The 24,224-nt window shown below is 42.7% G+C and overlaps 1 protein-coding gene across 4 annotated transcripts in view; it reads right to left on the bottom strand.

Moving 5' to 3' along the window:
• The window catches only part of Pcmt1 (protein-L-isoaspartate (D-aspartate) O-methyltransferase), a 51,701-nt gene that overhangs the window by 11,663 nt on the left and 15,814 nt on the right, over window positions 1–24,224 (bottom strand). For 2 of the 4 annotated variants that reach the window (XM_052169964.1, XM_052169963.1), the window contains exons 1-4: window positions 23,140–23,389; window positions 6,545–6,649; window positions 5,109–5,140; window positions 2,251–2,355 (exon numbers count right to left, since the gene is read on the bottom strand). In XM_052169964.1, coding sequence (XP_052025924.1) covers window positions 2,251–2,355; window positions 5,109–5,140; window positions 6,545–6,649; window positions 23,140–23,374 — 477 coding nt within the window. In that variant the 5' untranslated portion in view covers window positions 23,375–23,389. Of the gene's footprint in view, window positions 1–2,250; window positions 2,356–5,108; window positions 5,141–6,544; window positions 6,650–23,139; window positions 23,390–24,224 lie in introns of those variants that run through there. The other 2 variants (XM_052169962.1, XM_052169961.1) reach the window with 1 other exon arrangement.

The following is a 24,224-nucleotide window of genomic DNA, read 5'->3' as shown; positions in this document are numbered from 1 at the left end:
CAAAGGTAATTTAAAAACTACTAAACTGTTGAGCTAGGCATAGTGGTATATGATTACTTTTATTAGCAGATAGATTTCTATGAATTTGAGGTTAGTTAAGTTTACATAACAAGTTCGAGGCCAGCCAAAGCTACATTTAGACCTTGTCTCCAAAAAATAAAATAAATTTTAGAAAAATCAAATATTACATAAAAATTTTTAAGAAGCCAGATTCTATAGCACTCACCTATCATCCCATAATTTGGGAAGATGAGGCAGGATGGCCAGTCTGAGTACAGAGTAAATTTGAGACAAGCCTTGGTTGTTTGAAATCAAAAACAAACAAAAAAAAATGGTGACATGAAATTCCTATACCCAATGCTATTGCTACTAGTGAAAAATATGAAAACACATTAAAAAAGACAGGCGTGATGGTACATGCCCTTAATCCCAGCACTCAAGAGGCCGAGAGAGGTGAATCTCTGAATTACAAGCCAGCCCAATCTACATAACAAGTTCCAGGGCAGCCAGGGCTGTACAGTAAGACTGTCTCAAAAAAGAAAACACATGAATATATATTGTCAGTGCTAATTACAAACTTGTTAACAGAATCAAAGCTCTGGACAAACTCCTGGATCCTGTCTGAATTTCATCACTCACAGTTAGTTGCCTGACATTAGGCATAAAACCCCTCATTCTCTAAATCACAATTCTCAAGTACAAAGTACGAAGAAACAGGGTCAATACCACATAGAAGATCTGAGAAACAAAAGAACACTGACAAGCTTGGTAAACACCATCATTTTGAAAAGATGTGTCGGGAACCTTTTTAAAACTGCATTTATTTACTTAATTAGCATGTAGGGGCGTGTGCCCAGCACATGTGGGGCGTGTGCCCAGCACATGTGGGGCGTGTGCCCAGCACATGTGGGGCGTGTGCCCAGCACATGTGGGGCGTGTGCCCAGCACATGTGGAGAGGCTTATGCAGGGAGGCTCCTCGCTCCTTCCACCATGTAGGCTCCAGAATTAAACTTAGATTGTCAGGACTAGCAGCACGTGTCTACCTGCTGAGTCATCTCGTCAACCCCCTAATGAGATTTTAAAAATGAATATTCCTTTAAAACCAGTATCATAGTAGTCCTAGAGAACTACTCATTAGTTCAATGCTATTTGCATCTTGTTATAAAGAATTCCTGATACCCAGCTCTGAGAACTTTAAGTCTACAAAACAAGCAAAATGTCTGAAAAGACTTCTGTGATACCCCCACTGTGCCAGGCATCAATCTTAGATATTTAACCAACAAGGGAAAAAAACTAGACAAAATTCCCATCTCTGCAGAGTTATACTGTAGAAGCTACTGCACATTCATGTAAAATTTTAATCTAAGACAGACGCATACATCTCAGGAGACCAGGGCCTCCCACTGTGGTCTCTGGACACAGGCTTTCTCAAAACAACCTGGTCAGACTCTGAGCACAGATGAACCTTCACTCCCTGTGCCTTAGTGGTCCCAGGTTACACTCTGGACAGTGTCACTAAACAAGCCCCTGGAATACAGTAAGCAGGGCTTCTGCCGGCTCCTCTCCTAAGGGGAAAGTTACGCCTCTATTCTCACCAGATGGCAAGATGGCCTCAAAACCAGGCCTGTTCTGTTTGTTTCTGCTAAATGAGAACTTACCAAAATGTAGTTTGAATAACTGGACTACCGTACTAGAAGCACAGGGCAGAGGCTGTCTAATCATAATGCACATGTAGAAAAGTTTAAGGGCAAATAAACACCCAGAGAGAAACCAATCAGCCAGGCATGGTGACATATGCCTTTAAACCCGGCACTCAGGAGGCAGAGACACGTGGCTCTTTGTAAATTTGAGGCCAGCCTGGTCTACAAGGTGAGTTTGAGGATAGCAAGAGTTAGAGAGTTCCTGTCTCAAAAACCCAAAATAAATAAAATAAAATAAAATAAAATAAAATAAAATAAAATAAAATAAAATAAAATAAAATAAAGCCTGGCCCTCTAAATCCAGCCACGATAGGAAGCGAGGGCGACCCTTAGGCTCTACCACTAGATGAGCTAAATGAGTTCTCTTTGAGCTCTAGAGCTTGGGTTTTGTCATTTGCAACAATAATCCAAAATGATACATATAAGATTACCATCTTAGCAGAACATAAGAAAAAAAACAAAGAAATTAAAACCACCAGTAAGAAGAAACCATAGGTAAATCACACAGTACATTTCTATTGCGATCACAAGGGAGAATAAAGTTCTTACCATCCGTGCAAAACACGCAGTGAGGATTCCACTTCCAGATCCTACGTCAAGGGCTTTAGCACCTTCATGCAACTGGTCAAACAGAAGTTCTAGTGCATATGCATGCTGATGAAAGAACATTAGCATTAATTTCTTCTTGAAGTCTATATACCACCTCATATAAACACAGCTGGTAACTCTCTACCGAAGTCTACTCGTACCAACTATGCCGACAATGGGAACACACCACAACAGAGTAATCCTATCAGAGTTCATTTTATTCCACTAGAACTCCTACATTTAGAGTGCTCCTGTGATTTTAGGTAACAGCTATATAAATTAAAATTCAAAGTCACAAGATTAAAAAGGGGGTTCTCAGTGGAAAACCCTCAACCCCCGCCTTCCCAGCTGTCCAGTTCTATTCCCCAAAGGCATCCAATGTTTCCAGTTTCTTCTAACTTTTCTGCAAAAATATTCACTTTGTTATGTACAAGCAAATACTGTTTCAATTACATTTTAAAGGGAAATTAGATACTTAAAGAGCCATGTGTTCTTTTTTTATAGCTTAGACTATATTCAGGCATATATAAATAAATGAATGATAACAAATACCAATATTGAAGAGATTTAAGTTAGCTGTAATCTTCTATAATAAAAACAAATAATGTTACCAAATATAATTGTAAGCTAATAACACTTCATAAAAGTTGTAAAAAGTACTGAGTGTGGTGTTACTCAGGAGGCAGATGCCAACTCGGTTTACATAGTGAGTTCCAACCTAGCAAAGGCTACACGTTGAGACCCTGTATCAAAAAAACAAACAAACAAAACTTAAAAAGAATTACCTGTATGTTAAATCCCTTTGAAACAAGGTTTCCTTGGCTGGCCCTGAACTCATTCCTTAGACCAGGCTAGCCTCAACTTACCAAAGATCCACCTGCCTCTACTTCCAAAAAGCTGAGATTAAAGGTATGAACCACCACCACCAGGCTTATGTTAAATTCTTAAAAGCAAAAGCAAATGGATCAAACCTCACTTTTATGTCTCTAGTACTGTGGTGGTCTGAAGGAGAATGGCCCCGGGAGGCTCCTACATTTGCATGTTTGGGACTCAGCTGGTGGAGATGTTTTGGAAAAATTGGGGGGGGGGGGGGCGTGATGGAGGTGTGTCATTAGGCAGGCTTGAAGTTGCAGCAGCCCAGGCCATTCCCAGGTAGCCCAGTTAAGTCCTCTTTCTCTCTCTTCTCCCTCCCTCCTCACTCACTCCTGTGGATCATACGTAAGCTCTCAGACTACTCCAGCACCATGTCTGTATGTTGTTAAGCTCACCATCCTGAATCACAGGTTCAAACCCCCTAACCCTCCGAAACCATGAACCCCAAATTAAATGCTTTTTTTAAAAATATAGAGCCTAGATTGTGATGTTTTATCACAACAATGGAAAAATAACTAAGGAGCTAAAGCGATGGCTCAAAGATTAAACGTACTTGATGCTCTTGTAGGAGGCTTGGGCTCTGTACCAGTGCCCACATGTTAGGGGTTGGCCTTGCGCTCTGTGTACTCAGATGCTGATTTCTGTTCCCTGAGATCTAGTAGAATCAATGTGATGTAAAGAACCCTCCCTAATTACCTCTGATTGGTTAATAAAAGGCTGAACAGCCAACGAGTGGTCAGAGGGGATAGAAAAGCTGGACTTAAAAGAGCCGGGTAGAAAGAGTTCACCATGAGGCAGGTAAGGTCCAGAAGAAGGGCCACAAGGCAGGTGGGACAAGAAAAAGGTGCCATGAGGTCCGGCGTGAGGGAGGGTCACCAGGGAGTCCACCCTGAGGACACACGGAGCACAACAAACTGCAGGTGACTAGAGCGTGTGGCTGCAGTGCAGCGGTATAGTTGGGAATATCTACTCAGTTAGTGTTCTCCTTTAGTGCCAGGACTTGGAAGGCAGAGGCAGCCAGATCTCTATGAGTAAGAAAGAGGCCAACGTGGACCAAAGAGTGAGTTTGAGGACAGCCAACAAAGGCTGCTCAGAGAAACCAGGATCGTGTAAAACAGGTCTTTTCAAAGTCGCATATCTTTCCACTTGCTATGCATCACTATCCCTGAAGACTTTTCCAAATAAGCTATGAAAGCTCTGGATCCTGACAGCGTGAGGTTGTAGCTATTTCCACTAAGTTGAAACACTGGCGGGGAAAGGAAGGCTCCCAAGACTCTGGAAGCTCAGAAAAGGTAACAGACTGCTTGCCTCTCTTCAAGGTTATATGAAGTGTGAACAATTTTGGGTGAAGAGTCTGATAGAATTGCCCAAAGATCTCAGGGCTCCTCGATGTAGCTTTCTGCATTACAGCCTATTTGTGCATTACAGCTAGGGTGTCCTTTGCAGTGACACGGTGGCCTTTGAGTCACCACGCTCATCTAAGTAACCCCAATAAGCTTACTAGCTTACCAAATTGACAGGTTGAACTGTCTCTGGTCTGCTGCTGGGGTCTGACTGCAGTGAACAGACATTTGTTCATGTCATCCCAGTAAGAGTCAGTTAGCACAAAGGCACCGTATTATGTAAAATACTCTCTTCTTTTTGCTATGCTCAATTTTTATGTTACAGCTACTAGTAACAGACACTGAAGTCTTTAATAATGGCAGCTTATTACAAGAAGGGTTCTTCTAAATACCAAATATAAATAAGATGTTTGGCTAGGCATAACAGTACATACTTTTAATCCCAGTACTTGGGAGGCAAGAGGCAGAGGCATGTACCTCTCTGAGTTTGAGACCAGCCTGATCTACACAGTGAGACACTGTTTCAAAAACGAAAAGAAAAAGATGTTTATGACTTGAGTGAAATGTGCCCTGTTTGTGAACAAATGAACAAAGTTAACTCACCATGTGAGGGGCACTGATTGTTGCCTGGAAACCTGCAAAACAGAAAGAGAATACTGACACACTCTGCTACAAGAACATAACATATAATATACGCAGCTCCTTTCCTAACAGCCACAGGTTATTTTTCACAATTCTTTTTCAGTTTTTATGATCTTTAAGCAAAATCTATTAAAAATTTGACATAGGTAGAAGTTAGAAAATACAATCACCCCAAAGGCTAATGTGTTCATCTAGTAAACTCCTCTCCTTCTAAGATGCCCTCTGTATTGTTGCTAAAGGTCCACACCACTGCTTTGAGTGCATTGCCACTTGTTTATATCTTGTCTAGACCTACAGATCTATAAACCACTTGTTTGAGACAAGGCCTCATACAATAGAGGCTAGTCTTGCATTTCCTAAAGACAAAGTACAGCCAGGGCAGGCCATGGGCTCCTGATCCCCCTGCCTTCCCCGCCCAAGTGCTCAGTTTACAAGGGTCATGCCAGCGTGGGTGCTTTGGACCTTTCTTCATTTCTTTCTTTTTGAGTGGGTCTCATATGAGCCCAGGCAGGGCCTGAACTCAGAATCATTCTGCCTTAGCCTCTCAAGTAGCTGGAAGTACAGGCTTATACCAGAAAGAATTTTCTTCATATTTATAAAAGGAAAAACTTTCCTAAGTAAAATAAGTATGCAAAGTCTTAGCAGACTTAGTTTCGCATTTAGGACAACACTTTAACAGGCGGACAGCAGCTAGGAGACTAGTAAAGCCCTTCCGTGTGCCCCTCCTCTGCCGTCCAGTGGTGAGTCACTGCCTTGTGCTGGGTCTTAGCCCGTGTTTCTCTTCCTTCCGATGTTGATGTCACACCCTCACGATTTATTTACCTGTTCTGCCTCTGAAGCAGCTTCACTGAGCGGTGGTGGCAGGTGCCTTCGGGGTTCAGAAGCCCCCCAGGATCTTCTTCTGACTGTCACAGTGCTTCAAAACAAGACATGGCAGCTGGCCGACAGAATCCTGAGGCACTTCTAAGCCTCAAAGGCGCCCACTGCCAAGGCTCAGCAGCAGCTCAGCAAAACCTGCTTCAGGACAAGGAATTAAATGTGGAACTTTCTAAAGACAAACGAAAGGCACAGCATCCGTGGGGCCAGAGAAGCAGCACCATACATGACTTAGTTACTCATTCCCTTTAAATACTGATCTTAAAAATCAATGCAAATATGCAATTTAAAAATTAAGGATCCTCAATAAGCAGCACTCAGCTACAAGTCTTTCATTAAACTTTTGTTTTTCCTTATAATATTCCCAAACTTCCTAATTCACATAATATATTTTTAAAGACAGAAAAAGATGCATTTTGCTACAAAGGGTGGGTTGGGATATAAAACTAGGCAACAACATTTCCACTAACGGGGTTATAATCCTATATGTACCCTGCTCGTTTTAGACATACAAAGCTTACCTATTGACTGTGGAGAGTCCATGTACGGGTTGGATTTTGCATAGTGGGAGCGGTCCGTAGCCAGCATCACCTCAAAGACTTTATCTGTCTTGATGATTCCATTCTCTGAAATGAATGAGACAGGTATTTTAAGCAGCGGTGACATCAGCTGCACTTCAGAATCCCTCTGGCTGCACTGCAGAGGTCAGAATGAAGAAGAGGCTGCCATGATCCAGGCAATGGCCCTTGCCTTACTGACAGTGGTCAGGATGGAGCAAATGGAAAGGGCTTCAGTAACATGTAATGTGTAATGGATACTGAGCTGACTGAGTGACTGAACTGGGGCACAGGTGGACTAACACGTGACAATCGTGCCATGAGCTGAGAAAGCCCAGAGAGGAATAAAGAGGAATGGGGAGCTGTGGGTCACACAGCAGGAGTATCCAGAGGTCGAGGCTCAGGACACTGAGGTTTAGGAGGGAGTCCTGAGTTAGAAATCTATGCCTCCATCCACACAGATGGTAACTGGAGTAGACAGGAAAGAACACACAGAGAAGACAAATAAAAGTCAGTGCAAGTCACAAAGCAGAGCCTTCAGAATGAGGAGAGGGTGGGTGCCTCAAGCCAGTAAATCCCAGCCTAGGGAAGCAGGCAGAGCCCTTCACAGGGATTCAAGGCCAGCCTGGTCTGCATAATAAGTCCCAAGCTAGACAATGCTACATAGTAAACCCTGCAGCAAAAAAGGAAAACCGACAGGACCTAGGCACAGATGCAGAGGCCAGCTAAAGGCACAGCTGACACAGTGTAACAGAGTCTAAAAGAGCCCAGTCTTTCAAGAAGGAAAATACAGGTCAACAACATGTACATTTCCTCTCCCCCAGCAACTAGTTATTTAATACTGCAGTTAGAATTTCAGTTGATATGGAGAACATGCTTTTAATCCCAGTGCTTAGGAGGCAAAGACAAGGCCAGCCTGGTCTACAGAGCTAGTTCAGTCTCTTATCTATTCAAAACAAAACAAAAAATCTTCAATAACTCTCATAAAACCATGTTTACAGTTACTCAATAATGCTCTTAGTTCTCTCTTAGCTGTGTTCATTGGCTATGGAGCATGACAAACTCCCACAAAAGGACAAACAAAATAGCCTAGTTACAGAACCACAAGCAGGAAGAGTGAATGGTCTTGACTTCAGCACTTCTAGAGAGAAATAGTTTTCTTACTGTTTTTGTTTTGCTCTTTTAAAGGCAGGGTCTCACTATATAAGTGCAGGGAAGACTTAAACCATTTTCATTCAACACCCTGAACACTGCAGCTACAGAAATGCCAGCAAGTTCGGAATAGATACAATGTTTAAACCAAGAAGTACTGTGCTTTATCTGACTACATTATAAATGGCTATTTCAAAATGAGACTTCAGTAAAAGCAACATAAGGAGCTTAAATATTTACGCAAACTTATGTCATTTATTCATCAATTATGGAACTTTCATTTTCAGAAAGTTAATAATGGTGGCCATACAGCTGCTCAAAAATGACAACAAAATAAGCCCCTAAACCTGAGACCAAGAAGGGGCAGACACAAAACAAACATGGCCTACAGCACCACTCTACCAGAAGGAACATATCATAGAAAGAGGAAGCAAGGCACACTGATAAAATCCTCCTCCTGAGAGGAAGTGCAGTGCTAAGGGCTGTAGGAGGCAGAGGTCTGCTGCTCACAGGCAAGCACTAGGTAAGGGACCTGGAATGTTAGGCACACACAGCCATTCTTCAAGGGACTAAGTAATATATCTGTTATCCACCCAGATGGCTGAAGTAGATGAGCTTTCTACCCTCTGACCTCTGTGCTGTCTGCTTGGTCAGAGCCTTTCCTGATACCTGAAGCCCCCCCCCCCCCCCCAGGACTCTTGCTTTTCTCAGTCAATAGAGTCTATCTTTATAGACTATGCAGAGTTTTGATGCATTCATGTCTGACTTGTATTTCACTTACTTTGTTCCTCAAGGAGATTTATGTGTGTTTTGTTGTACACCAGGATTGAATTAATTACCACCAGAATCTTTTCCACCCAATTGTGCTGTGATTAAATATGCCTACAATAAACAACTTGGAGTCCCGCTACATAACTTTGAACTGCCACCAGCTACTGTGTTGAACCAAACGGCCTTCCTATCTCGCTCAGCTGACCTCCGCACCCTGTTAAGGCCATGCGGATTGCTCCCCTCCCGCCTCTCCCCATCTCATATAATAGTCAACACATGTCCAGGGGTTGGGAGAACACAATACTGGCTTCAAGAAATGTCTTATAAGTCATTGGGCCAAGGGTGCCAAGACCATTCAACAATAAAAGAAAACTCTTAATAAATGATGCTGAGACAACTAGAAAGCCACAGCCAAGGGCTTAGCTTTGACCTTCCCTTGTGATATATATAAAAATTAATAAAAGGCAGAGCTTTAAAATCTAAAAATAGAGTCAAGTGAATCTGTGAGTTTGAAATCAGCCCAGTCTGTATACAGAGCAAGTTAAAGCCAGGGCTACAAAGAAAAACCCTGTTTCAAAAACCAACAAAACAAAACAAAATTCCATGCCTAAATATAAAAGCCATATGGTAACCTTCATTGAAGAAAAGATGATAAGGGCTAGAGATGGCTCAGGGGTTAACAGCCCTGAGGCTGTTGCAGGAAAACAGTTCTATTCCCAGCACTCACTTACGTGGCTGGGTTCCATGGGACTCTGATGTCCTCATCTACCCTCTGTAAGCAGCAGGCAGGCACATGGTGCACATATATGCAGGTAAACTACTCAAAACACATACATCTAAAGACTATAAAAGAAAATAATGGGTAAGTATTCAAAACTTTTGATTTGACTATAGATTCTTTTTTTTTTAAGATTTATTTGTTTGTTTTATGTATATGAGTACATTGTAGCTATACAGATGGCTGTGAGCCTTCATGCGGTTGCTGGGAACTAGACTCAGTTCAGTTAAATCTAAATGAAAATTGAAAATAAGAAAAGATAGCTGGGCGGAGGTAGTGCATGCCTGTAATCCCAGCACTCTGGGAGGCACAGGCAAGTGGATTTCTGAGTTCAAGGCCAGTCTGGTCTACAGAGTGAGTTCCAGGGCAGCCAGGGCTATACAGAGAAACCCTGTCTCGAAAACAACAAATCCAAAAAACCAAAAACCAAAAGAGAGAGAGAGAGAGAGAGAGAGAGAGAGAGAGAGAGAGAGAGAGAGAAGAAAAGATGATCCAAGTTTTAAAATGTGCAAAGATCTAACTAGACATTCTCCGCAATACATAATACATGATCCACATGATCCATATTCCATAAAAATATGCCAACCACCATTGGTCTGCTCTCTCCGGCATCATTTGCTCCAGTCCTGTTCCCTCCGGTCCAAAGATTTTTATTTATTATTTTATGTAAGTACACTGCATCTGTCTTCAGACACACCAGAAGAGGGCATCTGATCTCATTATGGATGGTTGTGAACCACCATGTGGTTGCTGGGATTTGAACTCAGGACCTTCAGAAGAGCAGTCAGTGCTCTTAACTGCTGAGTCATCTCTCCAGGCTGACAATAGATTCTTAAATATCAAAACAAAAGCATCAAAACTAAAACAACAATAAAATAAATTGTGCTTCCCTAATCAATTATGATGGAAAAGACCAATGATTTGGTGGGAGAATGTATTTATAAATCCTTTATCTGCAGAGTTAGCGAGGTGTGATAGCATGTCTCATAACTTAGCATTTGGGAGGTAGAGGCAGGAGGATAACAAATGCAAAGTCATCCTCTGCAGTGCAGTGAACTTGAGCCAGCAGGGTAACATGAGACCCTCAAAGAACTCTTAGGACTAAGTACAAAAAACAGTCACTAGGGCTGGGACTCAGTAGTAGAGGACCTGTCTAGCATGCCTCAGGGCTCTGGGTTCAGTCTATAACTCTTCCAAAAATAAAACCCAGGAAGTTTTCAAACAGATGACCCAGGGACTGGAAAGAGGGCTGCAATGGTTAAGAGTAAATGCTATTATTACAGCAGGCCCAAGTTTGATTCTCAGCACCTGCATCAGAGGCCTTACACCATCTGTACCCCAGCTGCAGTGGGATTCAAAGCCTCTGCCCTCCTCAGGCACCTATATTCATATGCACATAACTCCTCTTCCTCATAATATATTTGTAGAGCGAATCTCTTGTGTACTGTGTGGAAGTATTACCTCTCAATAAAATGCTGACAGCCTATTAGGAAAAGACAAGAAGTCATATGTGGGAGTTCCAGTAGAGAGACTGGAACTCTGGGGGAGAGTCAGAGGTGGGGGATTTCACCCCGGACTCTAAGCAAGATGGACACATGACAATGAGGAAATGTAACTTGCCTTATGTCCGGCTTAGACTAGTTTAAATAGGATAAACTGAGTTCCTGGCAAGTGGGAGCGAGCCACGCTAATGGCCTAGGCATTTATTCATCAAGTCTCAGAGCCGTTATTCTAGGAACAAGGGGGCCAGGTAGAAATGCTCATGGTTAGTCTTCTTTTTTAATTCAAATCTAAATGAAAGTTGAAAATAAGAAAAGTTGACCCGGGGCTGGAGAGATGGCTCAGTGGGTAAGAGCACTGACTGCTCTTCCAGAGGTCCTGAGTTCAATTCCCAGCAACCACATGGTGGCTCACAACCATCTGTAATGCTATCCAATGTCCTCTTCTGGTGTGTGTGAAGACAGCTACAGTGTACTCACATACATAAAATAAATAAACCTGTTTAAAAAAAAAAGAAAGAATTGTATTAAAAAAAAAAAAAAGAAAAGAAAAGAAAAGTTGACCCAAGTTTTAAAATGTGCAAAGATCTAACTAGACATTCTCCAGAATACATGAACCACATGATCCATATTCCATAAAAATACGCCAACCACCATTGGTCACCAGAAAAACACAGGTTTTAACCACCATGAAATACCATTTTTTGCTCACTAAGATGGCTATAATAAAAAGTAACATAAGAAAAGCCAACATCAGTAGCAATACCTGTCCTCTTGGGAATCTGAGGCCATCCTGGACAACAGAGTAAGACCCTGTTCTCTTAAAACAAAACAAAACAAAACATACACACAAATGATCACAGCACTATTTAGAACAGTCAGTCAAAAAGAAACAGTTCAAATGCCATCAGAGGATGAATGCATATAAAATGTGTTATATATATACAATGGAATATCACTTAGCCACCAAACAGGATGGAGTATTTATTCATAAAAATGGATGAAACTGAAAAACTGCAGAGTGAAAGAGGCTAGTTATAAATTACTATATACTATATGACTTTTAGATAAAATATAGAAAAGTAGACTAGTAATTGCTTAAAGTTGAAGATGGCAGGAGATTACGAAGGTGGGACAAGACACCTTTCTAGACAATGAATATGTTCATGTGACCACAGCAGTGGTTGTACATCTCTGCAAACAGCAAATCCCTTGAATGCTATGACTTCTGTGGGCAAATTACACCAAGTGGGATTTACTGTAGTAAAGCTGGGTAAGGAAAAACCACTTTAATGGGGGCAGCAAGCCAATGCACTGCTCAACAGGGAGGGGCGTGGCTCCTGGGAGAAGAGGTGATCAGACTGAGGAAGAGAAGCAGCCATGGAAACAGCAGCTGACCCTCTCTCCTCCCCTCCTGGTTCTTACCTCAAGCACTGCCATCATTACCTGCTACAAACCTGCAATCACCCAGAGCTCCTGGGGTGGCCTGAAGCCCCCACCACAAATAAACAAGACAAATGGAAAGACTAAGCTGACTTCCAAAAAGAAAACAGAAACTAAAGCTCTTCAGTGGACGACACAAAACTGATCTGTAGCACCCAAGAAAGTAAGCAAGTCCAGGACTAACCAACTCTAAAACATCTTCTGGGAAAGTGAACCATTTTAAAGACAAAAGAAAATAATTAGAACCTCAGGCAGGTAACATTAGATTTCTGGAGAAACATTCAAAGCAAAATAAAGATGAAGCAGTTTTTAAGAAAGTCACCTGAAGACCATCCAAGGCAATAAGGAATAACTGTGGCCGCACTAAGCAGCCTGACCTCAAGCGCTCCGGCCCAAGCAGAAGGCAGCTGCTCAGCCTGCACCTGACAGCTCTGGCAGTAAACCACTGAGGCTGCCAGGGAAACTCCACTTCAAAGCGGAGGGAGCTGCAAATGGGACACAGCACTCTCAGTGGAAGAGATGTGCATTTCTGGCTTTGCTGACCAAACGGGGCACTGTAGTGAGGCAGGAAGAGCAATACAGTGAACAAGTGTGCCTTTGTCACCGTGCAGGTTATAAAACCTGCAATCAGCCCAGATTTGGTCAGAGAACTGTTAATAGTTTATCCCTGAACCTTTTCAGGATTCAGTGATGGCTGTGAATTGTGTCTGTCACATTTTTAGAACTGTATTTTTTAAATTAGTGAGTAAATTCTAACTCAATTGAAGTGTAAGCTGAAGATTCTATTCCAAGTCAATCAACTATCAAGGTTACAGGGAGCAATGTTTTGAATGTGCAATAATTTAATAATGGGGGGGCTGGAGAGATGGCTCAGTAGTAAAGAGCACTGACTGCTCTTCCAGAGGTCCTGAGTTCAATTCCCAGCAACCACATGGTGGCTCACAACCATCTGTAATGGGACTTGATGCACTCTTCTGGTGTCTGAAGATAGTTACAGTGTACACATATAAATAAAATAGATAAATATTTTTTAAAAAAGAATTTAAGAATGGTGCACACACAACCCTTCCAGGTTCTTAAAACATGAGTCACAACCCCCTAACTGTGGAAGTTAAAAAAAAAAAAAAAAGCAGGGCATACAGTAAAATGTTTCTAACAATGAAAAGGGGGCTGGAGAGACAACTGCTGCTCTTCCAGGGGACCCTACTTCAGTTATCAGCACCCACATCAGAAGGCTAAACCAGTTACTTTAAATAATTTTCTTATTTTTGGCAATCTATGACATATATAGCCACCACTTGCAGGAATATTTCCTTTGAATAGCAACTATTTGTCTTTAGATGTGCAAAAAAAAAAAATAATAATGTACTATTTGCTTTGTATGTGGAGACTAATTAGAGGTTAAACCTACAATTACCATTAGCCTTTTTCAATAGTGAACAACATGCAACCCATCCATACTCAATCTGTTTGCAACCTTAGGGTACAAGGGCCCTAATTAATTAACTATAAAATGGCTATTGTGGGTCCAAATATGCAGCTGATCCAAATAAGGGTTTTTCAAAGTAAATGTAAATGAATCTAAATTATAAGCCAAAATTTAAAAAGTCTGGAAAACTAAGGACCATATTAACGGGTACATTTTTTCTTTCCAACTTAGGACAGAGGGTGAACCAAATTTAAGGAGAAAAAAAAATTAGAAAACTATTACACAAGAGGCAACGTGGGCTGGGAGGAGTGCATGCCTTTAATATCAGCACTTAGGGGGCAGAGGAAGGCAGATCTCTGAGTCTGAGGTCAGCCTGTTCTACATAGTGACTTCCAGAACAGTCAGGGAAACACAGTGAGACTATCTCAAAAAAAAAAAAAAAGAAAGAGTATTGCAGAATTACAGAAGTGTCATGATTTATATATCAATAAAACTATAGTGAGGCAATTCCAGTCAGATGATAAGACTATGAAAAGATGAAAGATATTTTATGTCTAGTGCCACTAGGACAGGTCTGTTATAATAGATGCACAGAGCAGAGAACAGAACAAATGCCGACATACTACACCTCATGGTTAGTGATAACCACTTGTTTAAAACTTTTAAAGTTGGCAGAGCAGACTTACTCACTTTTCAGAATAAAATAGGTTATCAACTTTAGTAAACAAATTGTTGTTAAGCTGGAAATGAGACAGGGAACTTGATAATATCCTTTCTTTAAAAATGGAAGGGGGTGGGCTGGAGAGTGTGCCCTGCTCGCTTCCAGAGGACCATTGTTCAGATCCCAGCACTCTCATCAGGCAACTCACAACAGCCCGTAACTGCAGCTGCAGAGGAGCTGATGCACTCTTCTGGCCTCCTCAGATACCTGCACCCACACAGACAAGCACATACACACAATAAAAGATAGACCTTTTAAAAGTGGGCAGAGCAAGAAGTAGTATTATAGACCCAAGAAATATGAAAGGATGTAACTTACAAGGGCTGGGCTTGGAATAGAGCATTTGCCTACCACATTAGAGACCCCAGATTCTTTCCCATCACCATTTAAACAGTTACAAAGGGAACTACAAAGAGAGCCAGGGATTAGGATGTGGCCAGGTAGACTAGGAGAGTCTAGCCTTACTGGGCCAAATTGACAAGACAACAGCTGGTATCTGAAAGTGATACAATAAAAAAAGCAGTTTAAAAATAATGATTTAGAAACAAGAAAAAAATCTTGAGCTCTAAAGGAGCTCAGTGGGTAAAGGTCTCTGCTACCAAACATGCCAACCTGACATCTATCCCTGAGTAGCCTTGCCACAGGTCCAAAACCATAGGGTCAACTGAATATGGGGTGAAGTCTTCAAAACCGTGGATCAGAATATATACTCTTGCGTAAATTATCTTAGGCACTTATTATAATCCCGGGAACACCATGGGAAGAATCTGAAAGACAGAAGAAGCAAGCCAGAAACAACTAAAGATGCTAAAGCAAGTTTAGCAAGTTGTTACGTAGAGACTCAGAAGGCTAGAATACAGATTGGGAAGCAGACAGTAAATGCTACCCGAATGCAGTTCCCATGGAAGTGATTCTATCGGCAACTGGACTAAACATCATCCTTGTGAATCTGTGGGAAACAGTTGGACTACATTTAATCCGTGCCCTAAGACTGGGGTAGCCTGAGCTTATAGACAGCAGACCAGTTGTTCATCTGTAGAGAAAAATGTTGAAGCAAAAACATCATTCAGGCTGTGGTATGAATATTACCAGTTAAATGCTTTTAGCCAAATTTACAGCTAGAAGTAGGAGGAAAAGAACAGAGCAGAATAATTTGAGAAACTTGTAGTTTGGCCAGAAGAAACACCTATAAAATGTGCAGTTACTAAAAAGATGAACACCACTGAAAGTAAGCCAAATGCTTGGCACTGGAACAGTATGCATCTGGGGAATCAGTAAGACCCCACTTATTACAATGAAAATTTTACTTCAAAAACTGTCCATGCAGAGCTGGAGTCAAAAGAAAAACAAGTAAATGTCCACCAATCTGGAGACGTAGCTCAGTTGGCAAGCACAAGAACCTAAGTTTAATCCCCAGACCTCAAGTTTGAAGGAAGGAAGGAAGAAAGGAAGGAAGGAAGGGAGGGAGGGAGGGAGGGAGGGAGGGAGGGAGGGAGGGGGCAGAGAGGGAAGGAGGGAGGGAAGAAGAAAAGAAGGAAGCCAGCCAGGCTTGGTAATGTGTGCTTGTAATTCCACAGGAAGGCAGAGACAGGTGGATCAATGTACACCCAATCTTGCTCACTTGGTGACTTCCAGGCCAGTGATTGATCCTGTCTCAGGAAAAACAGTGGACAGTGTCTAAAGAATAATACCAAGGTGGTTCTCTGATCTCCACATGCATATACACATGCGCGTGCACACACACACACACACACACACACACACACACACACACACCTTGCCTTAAAACAAGAGAGGCTTGGGCTGGAGAATCTGCGCAGCAGTTAAGGACACCTTCGGCTTGTTCAGAGCTTAAGTTCAATTCCCAGCACCTACGTTGTGGCTCCCAATTAGCTGTGACTCTGCAGTTACAGGAAACTGTCCCTTTTCTGGTCTCCGCAGACACAGCATATATATATATATATATATATGGTACATAAACATAGAATCAGGCAATCAGAAATAAAATAAAAGTAACTTTTAAAAAGAAAAAGAAACAAGAAATAGATGAGAGACCTAGGATGGCGTGCTTACCCAGCATCACTTTAGGACTCATTCTGTTTGCAACCATCAAGGCCCAAGAGGTCTTAACAGTAGGGAGTCCACTGCACAGAGGCTGTGGCATTATCCTGATCATCATTTTCCAGGGACGGAGAATGCCAAGTTCTGGGCCTAGAGAGATGTCTCAGCAGATAAGAGCATTTAACTGCTCTTGGAAAGGACAGTTACCGGTTCCAGCACCCATTTACAGGTCAGGGCTACACAAAAAAACCCTGTCTCAAAAAACAAAAACAAAAAAAGGTTCAAAACCGTCTTTTGGATTACATAGGCACCAGTGCCCATACATACATGCATATGTACAGTGCATGTGTATATGTGTGCACACAAAATACTCATTCACATTAAGTAAATCTTGATTTTAAGAATAGAAATTATGTAATATATTATGTATGTTATATATATGTATATTATGTAATGGTATAGATATTCACTAAGAATACAAAGAAAAACTTTGGAAGTCAGGCAGTGTGTGGTAGAGTTAGAAGCCCCTGTAAAGAGCCCTGAACTATGTATAGTGGGGCTGAGGGAGTGAAGTGTAGGCTGCAGTGAAGATCCTGGGAGGCTGGAGTTGCTAGCAACATGCAACACCTTCCAAAGAAAGCTGCAGGCTGGAAGAGTGATCAAACACCTGTAGGTAGGGCTGCCAAGCCCTCGGTGTCCACAGCTTCTTAGGGAACACCTGTAGGCAGGGTACCCAAACCCTCGGTGTCCACAACCTCTTAGGGAATATCCTCAATACCAGACTGAGTTAGGGGGCTTTCTGTTTGCCCTGCCTGGGGGGTTACCCATCCTTCTAGACCCCAACTACTCTCTCTTGGGATGTAAAGTATGCCGGACGCTGTATTTTAGAAAAATGTGATATGCCCTTCTGATCTCTTATAGGGATTCAGAGCTAAGTCTGCCTTGGGTCTCAGAGACTTTGGACTTCTGAGCATTGATGGACAGAGCAGTGAGGACTGCAACTCTTGGAGAAGGACCAAATGAATTTTTTTTGTGTGTGAGGTGGTTACATTTAGTCCTTCTCCAAGAGCTCCAGCCTTCACGGCTCTGGCAAGTATCAGCAAGCTAACAAAATTTTTACCTTTTACTTCTTATCCAGAAGTTAAATAAGGTCCCAGTTAACTCAAACTCAAAACACAGCGAGGATAGAAAGTCTAAAAAAGACTAGATTTAAATTCATTCTATAATCAAAGTATTTTATGTACAGCAAGCAAAGCAAAATGTGCTAAGTACCAGATGTTCTTCACACACATGCCGCCATCCTCTATACCTGGCGGCTTAGGTGGTCTGTAAAAAGCAAACTGTTTAAACATTACTTCCAAAGGAAAGCTATGCTTCTGGGCTCTTTTTCATTACTTTCATATAAAAGTAGGTAACACTGACAGTATTAGAATGTTGCTTCTCTGGCTCCTGAAATAGACATACTGCATAGCATCACCTAATCATTAATGCTATAAAATCACACGCTCTAACGACCAATCTCTCTGCAGTGTTCCTTACAGTGAAATGGTCAGCCATCCTCTGACCATACACAGTGACAAAAAGCATCATTGTTAAAACAAACTTTTTTTTCCTTTCAAAACAGGGTTTCTCTGTGTAGCCCTGACTGTCTTGAAACTCACTCTGTACACCAGGCTGGCCTCAAACTCAAGATATCTGCCTGTCTCTGCCAGCCATGTTCTGGGATTAAAGATGTGTACCAGCACTGCCTGGCTTCTTCAAAGCAAACCTGATGGTTAGAGTAGCTGTGAGTTCTTCCTTATAGTAAGTCCAAATCTGCTACCTGCTTTGACCCTCTTCTATACATTTCTGTAAGTATTGTAATACTCCATAAAACCTTCTGTATACTAAGTTGGACACTTCAGTCCATCAAAGCACCATCTACACTTCCAACTCTGTTGCCATGTCTGTCACACATGTCCAGTAGTCCTTGCTTCCATGGTCACCCATATACCAGCTCAGCTAAAAAACACAGGCACGCAAAACAGCACAATGCAATTTTCTCTTCCTGCAGCTTAACTTCACTTTAGATGAAATGTAAAAGGGCCAACCATCTAGATCCATGGCTAGCTGGACAACTGTCACTTCAGAGGTTCGATGTCATTCTCAACTATGTGCCAATTTTGAGGATAGTCTAGGTTAAATGAGAAACTGTTTCAAAAACAAAAAAACAGACAAAAACAAAAATAATGACAATAAAAATGTTTTTAGGATTCAACAACTATAATCTTATGTATCATAATTATCAAATTATCATAATCTTATGTATTCAAATACCAATAAAGGTCTCTCTACTCTGGTGTACCACAGCAAATCAAATCTCTTCTTTCTCCCAGATATTTCCTGCTCTGCTCCTCTCCCTGGAAAAACCAAACCAAACCAAACCAAACTCTGCTGCTTACTCCCTTATTTCCAACTTAGCAAAACATCCCAGGTGCCACACCTAAAATCTTCTGGTGTCATATACTTGGCTTGTCCCCAGTCTTTTCCCCACACCCCATATCCAAACCTAGCCCTTGCAATTTAATCTGACTGCGCTCTGCAGACCTCAGCTGTCTTCGCAGTTGGTCTGTCCTCCCACCGAATCTTTGCTCGAAGGATGTTGTTAGTGAGGCATTCTCCCCTGCAACTACAGACCCACTGTTCCATCCTAGGAGGCTCTATTCACTTTAGCTGTTCACCGTACAAGAAAGGGCATTTGTTTTGCTCTTCCTCTAGACCTAGTGGTTGGCACACAGAGAGAACCCACCCCCCAGGTGCAGTATAGGCCAGTTGCTAGCTTGGACAATTTATGGAGAACTTGTCCTGAAATTTTTTAAAAAAAATAAAAGAGAAGCTTTCAAGTATTCATTGGGTATTTGATAATCCTAAAACACTGTATTTGCAAGGATGCAAAGGAAACATACATAGAAGTAACCCATACATTAAGGAACTTAGTAGAATCCCTCCCCCTAGTTAAAAATGAATAAGCAAGTTGAGAAAGAGGAAAAGAAATTGTTCATCTTATTTTAAGTAGCCAGTGTAACATTTTAAAAGCTAAAAATGACACTGAAATCCAAGCAGGAATCCCAAGCCCCTCATATGACCAAGTAAAAGGGAAGGCTCCAAAAACCAAGAAGGCACTGCTGAAAGGCATCCACAGTCACAGTGCCTCCCTCACAGCGGCCCAGCAACGAGACGAGGGACTCCGGTTGGAGCCGGCTCTGGTAGCCCCGGCAGAAGTGCCTTCAGGATAAATACGCTGGTTCTCATCAATGCCCTGAGCCATCCATCTACAGAGTTCTAAAAGACTGGACCAGAATTTTTCTTAAACTTTATTTTAAAATACATAACTGCTAATGCTGAAAAAGTGGCAGAATTTGTCCTTGTATTTTCAGTTTTCTGTGGCTATGTAGTCCCACGGTTTGCAGCTGCACATGCACAACTCAAGAATGCATTACCTACAGTCTCGTCAACTCCAGCACTCTAGGATAACAAGCTCTGCAGGTGATCCAGGACTAAGGCCTGCTTAAGCTTTAAAGAAATTGTTCAAACTTACTAAGAACAGTCATCACAACATAAGCCAACAAATAATAAGAAATCTAGGGGCTGGAGAGATAGCTCAGCGGTTAAGAGCACTAACTACTTTTCTGAAGATCCTGAGTTGAAATCCCAGCAACTACTTGATGGCACACAACCATCCGTAAAGAGATATGACGCCCTCTTCTGGTATGTCTAAATCAGCTACATATAATAATAAATAAACCTCTGGGCCCAGAGCGAGTAGACCTGGAGCTAGCAGAGGTCCTGAGCTCAATCTCAGCAACCATGCTGGCTCACATCATCTATACAGCTACAGTGTGCTTATATACATTAAATAAATAAATAAATCTAATAAAAAAAGAAAGAAGTCTATCACACAGTCTTAAAGTGTACAGATATTACTATAAAATCAAATACAAAAGGAAAAGTAAATAATTTCAACAAATTACAATGTTCAAATTAAGGAAACCATGAGCTCATGTTGTGAAAAAATTAAACTCAAACCTCCACTTCCAATTTGGAGATCCTTTTGCTTCAGTATCATCATGATCATATTTCCAATACTTCAATTAAAAGCCCTTCATTTTGGAGGCTGGCAGGACACTCATGGGAGAGTACTTGTCTAGCATGTCTAAGACCCCAGGTTTAAATTCAAGCACCACAGAATCAAAAACAAAATTTAGGAAAAATATATAAGAAAGAAGCAGATATTTTCATTCTGGGATTTTTCAAGGCAGGATTCTTCTGTATAGCCCTGGCTGTCCGGTACCTGCTCTGTAAACCAAGCTGGCCTCAAACTCACAGATCTGCCTGCCTCTGGCTCCCCATGCTAGCATGCGCCACTACCACCCTGCAGAAGCAGATATTTTCAAACTGTGTGCCAAATGCAAATTTCAAATGGGTAAATACCATTTTTAAAATAAAATGGTATATAAATAAAAATAAGCTGATTAGTTAGAATTATCTCAAGTTTAAAGTTCCAGAAGTGTTCAAGTACTTTTCAAAGAAAACTAAAGCCGGGCGGTGGTGGCGCATGCCTGTAATCCCGGCACTTGGGAGGCAGAGGCAGGTGGATTTCTGAGTTCGGGGCCAGCCTGGTCTACAGAGTGAGTTCCAGGACAGCTAGGGCTATACAGAGAAACCCTGTCTCGAAAAAACCAAATCCAAAAAAACCAAAAAAGAAACAAAAAAAAAAACAAAACTCTAAATAACTTGAATTCTCTAATTTTCTCTTACTAGTGAATTATATATTTAGTATGAAACTAAATATCTACCGTGTGTGTGTGTGTGTGTGTATATGTTTATACTATACACTATATATGTATAGTATAAAACTAAATATCTACCATCCATAAGTGCTAAATACTTCTTGTAGCCTTATAAGTTTAAGATAAGTAATACAATATAGTAAAGTGATTATAAAACCACTTGGAAAAGATCTAGGCTTGGGTTTCCACAAATTTGGACACAAAAGAGACTTTTTAAAAGGCTGATAGATCACAAATGTCTAACACAGCCAAGTGTCTACTGTGATCGACTCTTGGGGGGAAAATTACCTGGTCACAACTCACATTCAGAATATTATATGCTGCAATAGGAGGCACTTAGCTCATGTTATCAACTTTTATAGACCATTTCTAATACTGAGCTTATGTGTAAGCCATAAGAACATAAACACTTACACTATGACCTCAGTATTTATACATCTACTTCCTATCAGATATACTTCTACAAAGAGAATGGTGACAAAGGTTGAAAACATTTTGCCATCTAAACACACTTTCATTAGTATCTAATGTCTAACTATTATTTTTAAAGTGTGATGATGACTATTAAGTATCAAATAGTCCTACTTATTTCTCTCATTCACCTTTTTGTTCCTAACATAGATCTCAACATTTAATGCAAATTGAATTAGCATTCCTGGGGGAGGGGAGTGAGTATTGAGTCTTTGAGAAAATTCCATTGTTTGTGGTGCCAACTCTCTCAAGGTGATTATGAATGGAGTTGAGAGGTAAGACAGACACCTGAAAGAAAGAAAGAAAGAAAGAAAGAAAGAAAGAAAGAAAGAAAGAAAGATGAAAGGAAAGGAAATAAAAGAAAAAGCACAAGAAAATTAAAAACATCACCGGCAGACTATGATTATTTTTGCAAAATTGGTGGCAAAAGGAACTGTGAATTCTGACCAAGGTGAGATTATGAACTTGCAGCAGCTTTTCTTGTTCTCTGAAGCAGACAGCAACGTTTTATTTCAAACTAGAAAGGAAAGTGACACAGCATTCATTCTACCCTGAAACTATCATCAGAGGAAGGAATACAATGACTACAGAGAATGGTATTCTTTAAAACAAAACAAAACAAAAACAACAAAAAACTTTTCAAACACGCTTTTAAAAGCCGTGTCTTTTAATGAACAGTCTTGAGAAAAAAAGGGGAACATTTTATACACACAATGGTCTGCTGGACTCAGGACCTCCAAAGGCTCCAAACAAAGTCTCTTTGGAGCAGCAAGCTCTAACTGACAACCCCTCGGTCCCCTGCAAAGAGCCTATACTTTGGACAGCAACCTGAGAAACTGCTGCCAGCACCGTAACCACCATAGACAGAACGTCCTCTCCCTCCCCTCGCTGGTATCAGAGAGCAGCATCTCCCTCCAAAGGAAAAACCAGAGGGCGGGGGACGCAGTAAACGGAGAGCTCGCAGGGAATCAACCCAGACAGTAAGAGAACCCGTAGGCCGAAGGTGGTGTCCCCTCGGTGCCGGTCCAGTCGTCAGAAACTCAAGCCCGCACTTCCCCACCCCGAAGTCACGCCCCTCGCCGGTGGGAGCGCGGACTCCAGCAACAGCCCCGCCACCTGTGCCGCACCCCGTCCCCCGCAGCCTGCGAGGAGGCAACTGCCCCTGTCCCACCCGCAGCAGCTCCCTCTTGGCTTCTACCCTCTTCCCATCCACATCGCCAAGAGACAGGTCCCGGGAGAGGAGGCTGAAAAAGCGCACGGCGTTCCTAACTCCCGGTGCAACCGCGCAGCGACGCCCTCCAGCAGGCGCAGGGGTGCAGACCGAACGTTCCGGATTGTCGGGGGGGGGGACAGCGTCCAGGCCCAGCCCGCTCCCTGGCCCACGCCGGGCGGGGGTGGCACTTACTGCGGAGGTTGTGGATTAGCTCCGAGTGGCTGGCGCCGCCGGATTTCCAGGCCATCGCGAAGCACACCCGGAGCAGGTACAGAACCACCTTCAGCGCGGCGACGGTCCCTAGCAGTTTCCCCAAGAGTGAGACCACCTCCCACACGGTCACCGCCCCGCTGGTGTCCCCGCTCGAGCGGCCGCTGTTACTGCCGTCGCTGCCGCTGCCGCTGCCGCCAATGCGCGCTCCCGGCATCCCCCGCGGCACGCATGCGCTCTGTGACGCCGCGCAGCCCGGGGTGCGGCCGGGCGGGGCCCGAGGCGGGGGTGCCCAGTAGAGGGTGGGGGTGACAGCCAGTGCTAGGTGACCGTAGCGAGGTCAGACAAATCAGCGCCGCTGTGTTCCCCTTGCTGAGGCCTGCACCTGCCTCCGTCCTGCGGCCGGCGAGCTGGGACTCTGCGCGGTGGGACTCGTTCCTGGCCGCGCGCGGCTCCGGCTGATGCACGGCGGCGGGATGGCGGGTCAGACGTGTGCAGCCTTCTCGGGCTCCGCAGTCGCCGCTCCGTCAGCTGTTGCGAGCGGCGGGTCTGCTCCTATGGCTGTCCAGATTGCTAGATGGTGTGCTGCCTCCGTCTTGCCTCGTCCAACCCGGTGCACTAACCTTTAGTCTAGGCTTCTGCGATGGGGACAGAACAGAGCCCAAGGGCAAAGGCCCTCTCTAGTACGAAGTCCACTAGCCTCAGTCGCAGCACGGTGCTGGAGAAGCAGAGGCTCTGGTTTGTTTTCAGCTCTCAAAGTACAAAGTCAAGGTGGAAGAATACCTACCGTGACATGGGATTGGGGGTGGGAATGCTTCCCTGGTTGAGATCAAAAGTAGCAGAGAACTATAATTGCTTACAAAATAAGCTCTATATCCTCTGGTGAAAGTGTTATTCTTCCTACCCAAGAATGAGTTTCAGCTGAAACCTCACACCAATTTTACTGCTTTCATCTCTGCAACATTCTAAGAAGTTGACAGGAAGCACTGTCTGCAGCATCCAGCACGTGCTAACTAGAACTGATACACAGCCATGACTCCTGTAAACTTTAGGGAAGGAAACAAAGT

This window comes from Apodemus sylvaticus, chromosome 23 (genome assembly GCF_947179515.1).
Source record: "Apodemus sylvaticus chromosome 23, mApoSyl1.1, whole genome shotgun sequence".
NCBI classification, from domain to species: domain Eukaryota; kingdom Metazoa; phylum Chordata; class Mammalia; order Rodentia; family Muridae; genus Apodemus; species Apodemus sylvaticus.
The sequence above is the reverse complement of the archived record's forward strand: the minus strand, read 5'-3'. Positions and strand labels throughout refer to the sequence as shown.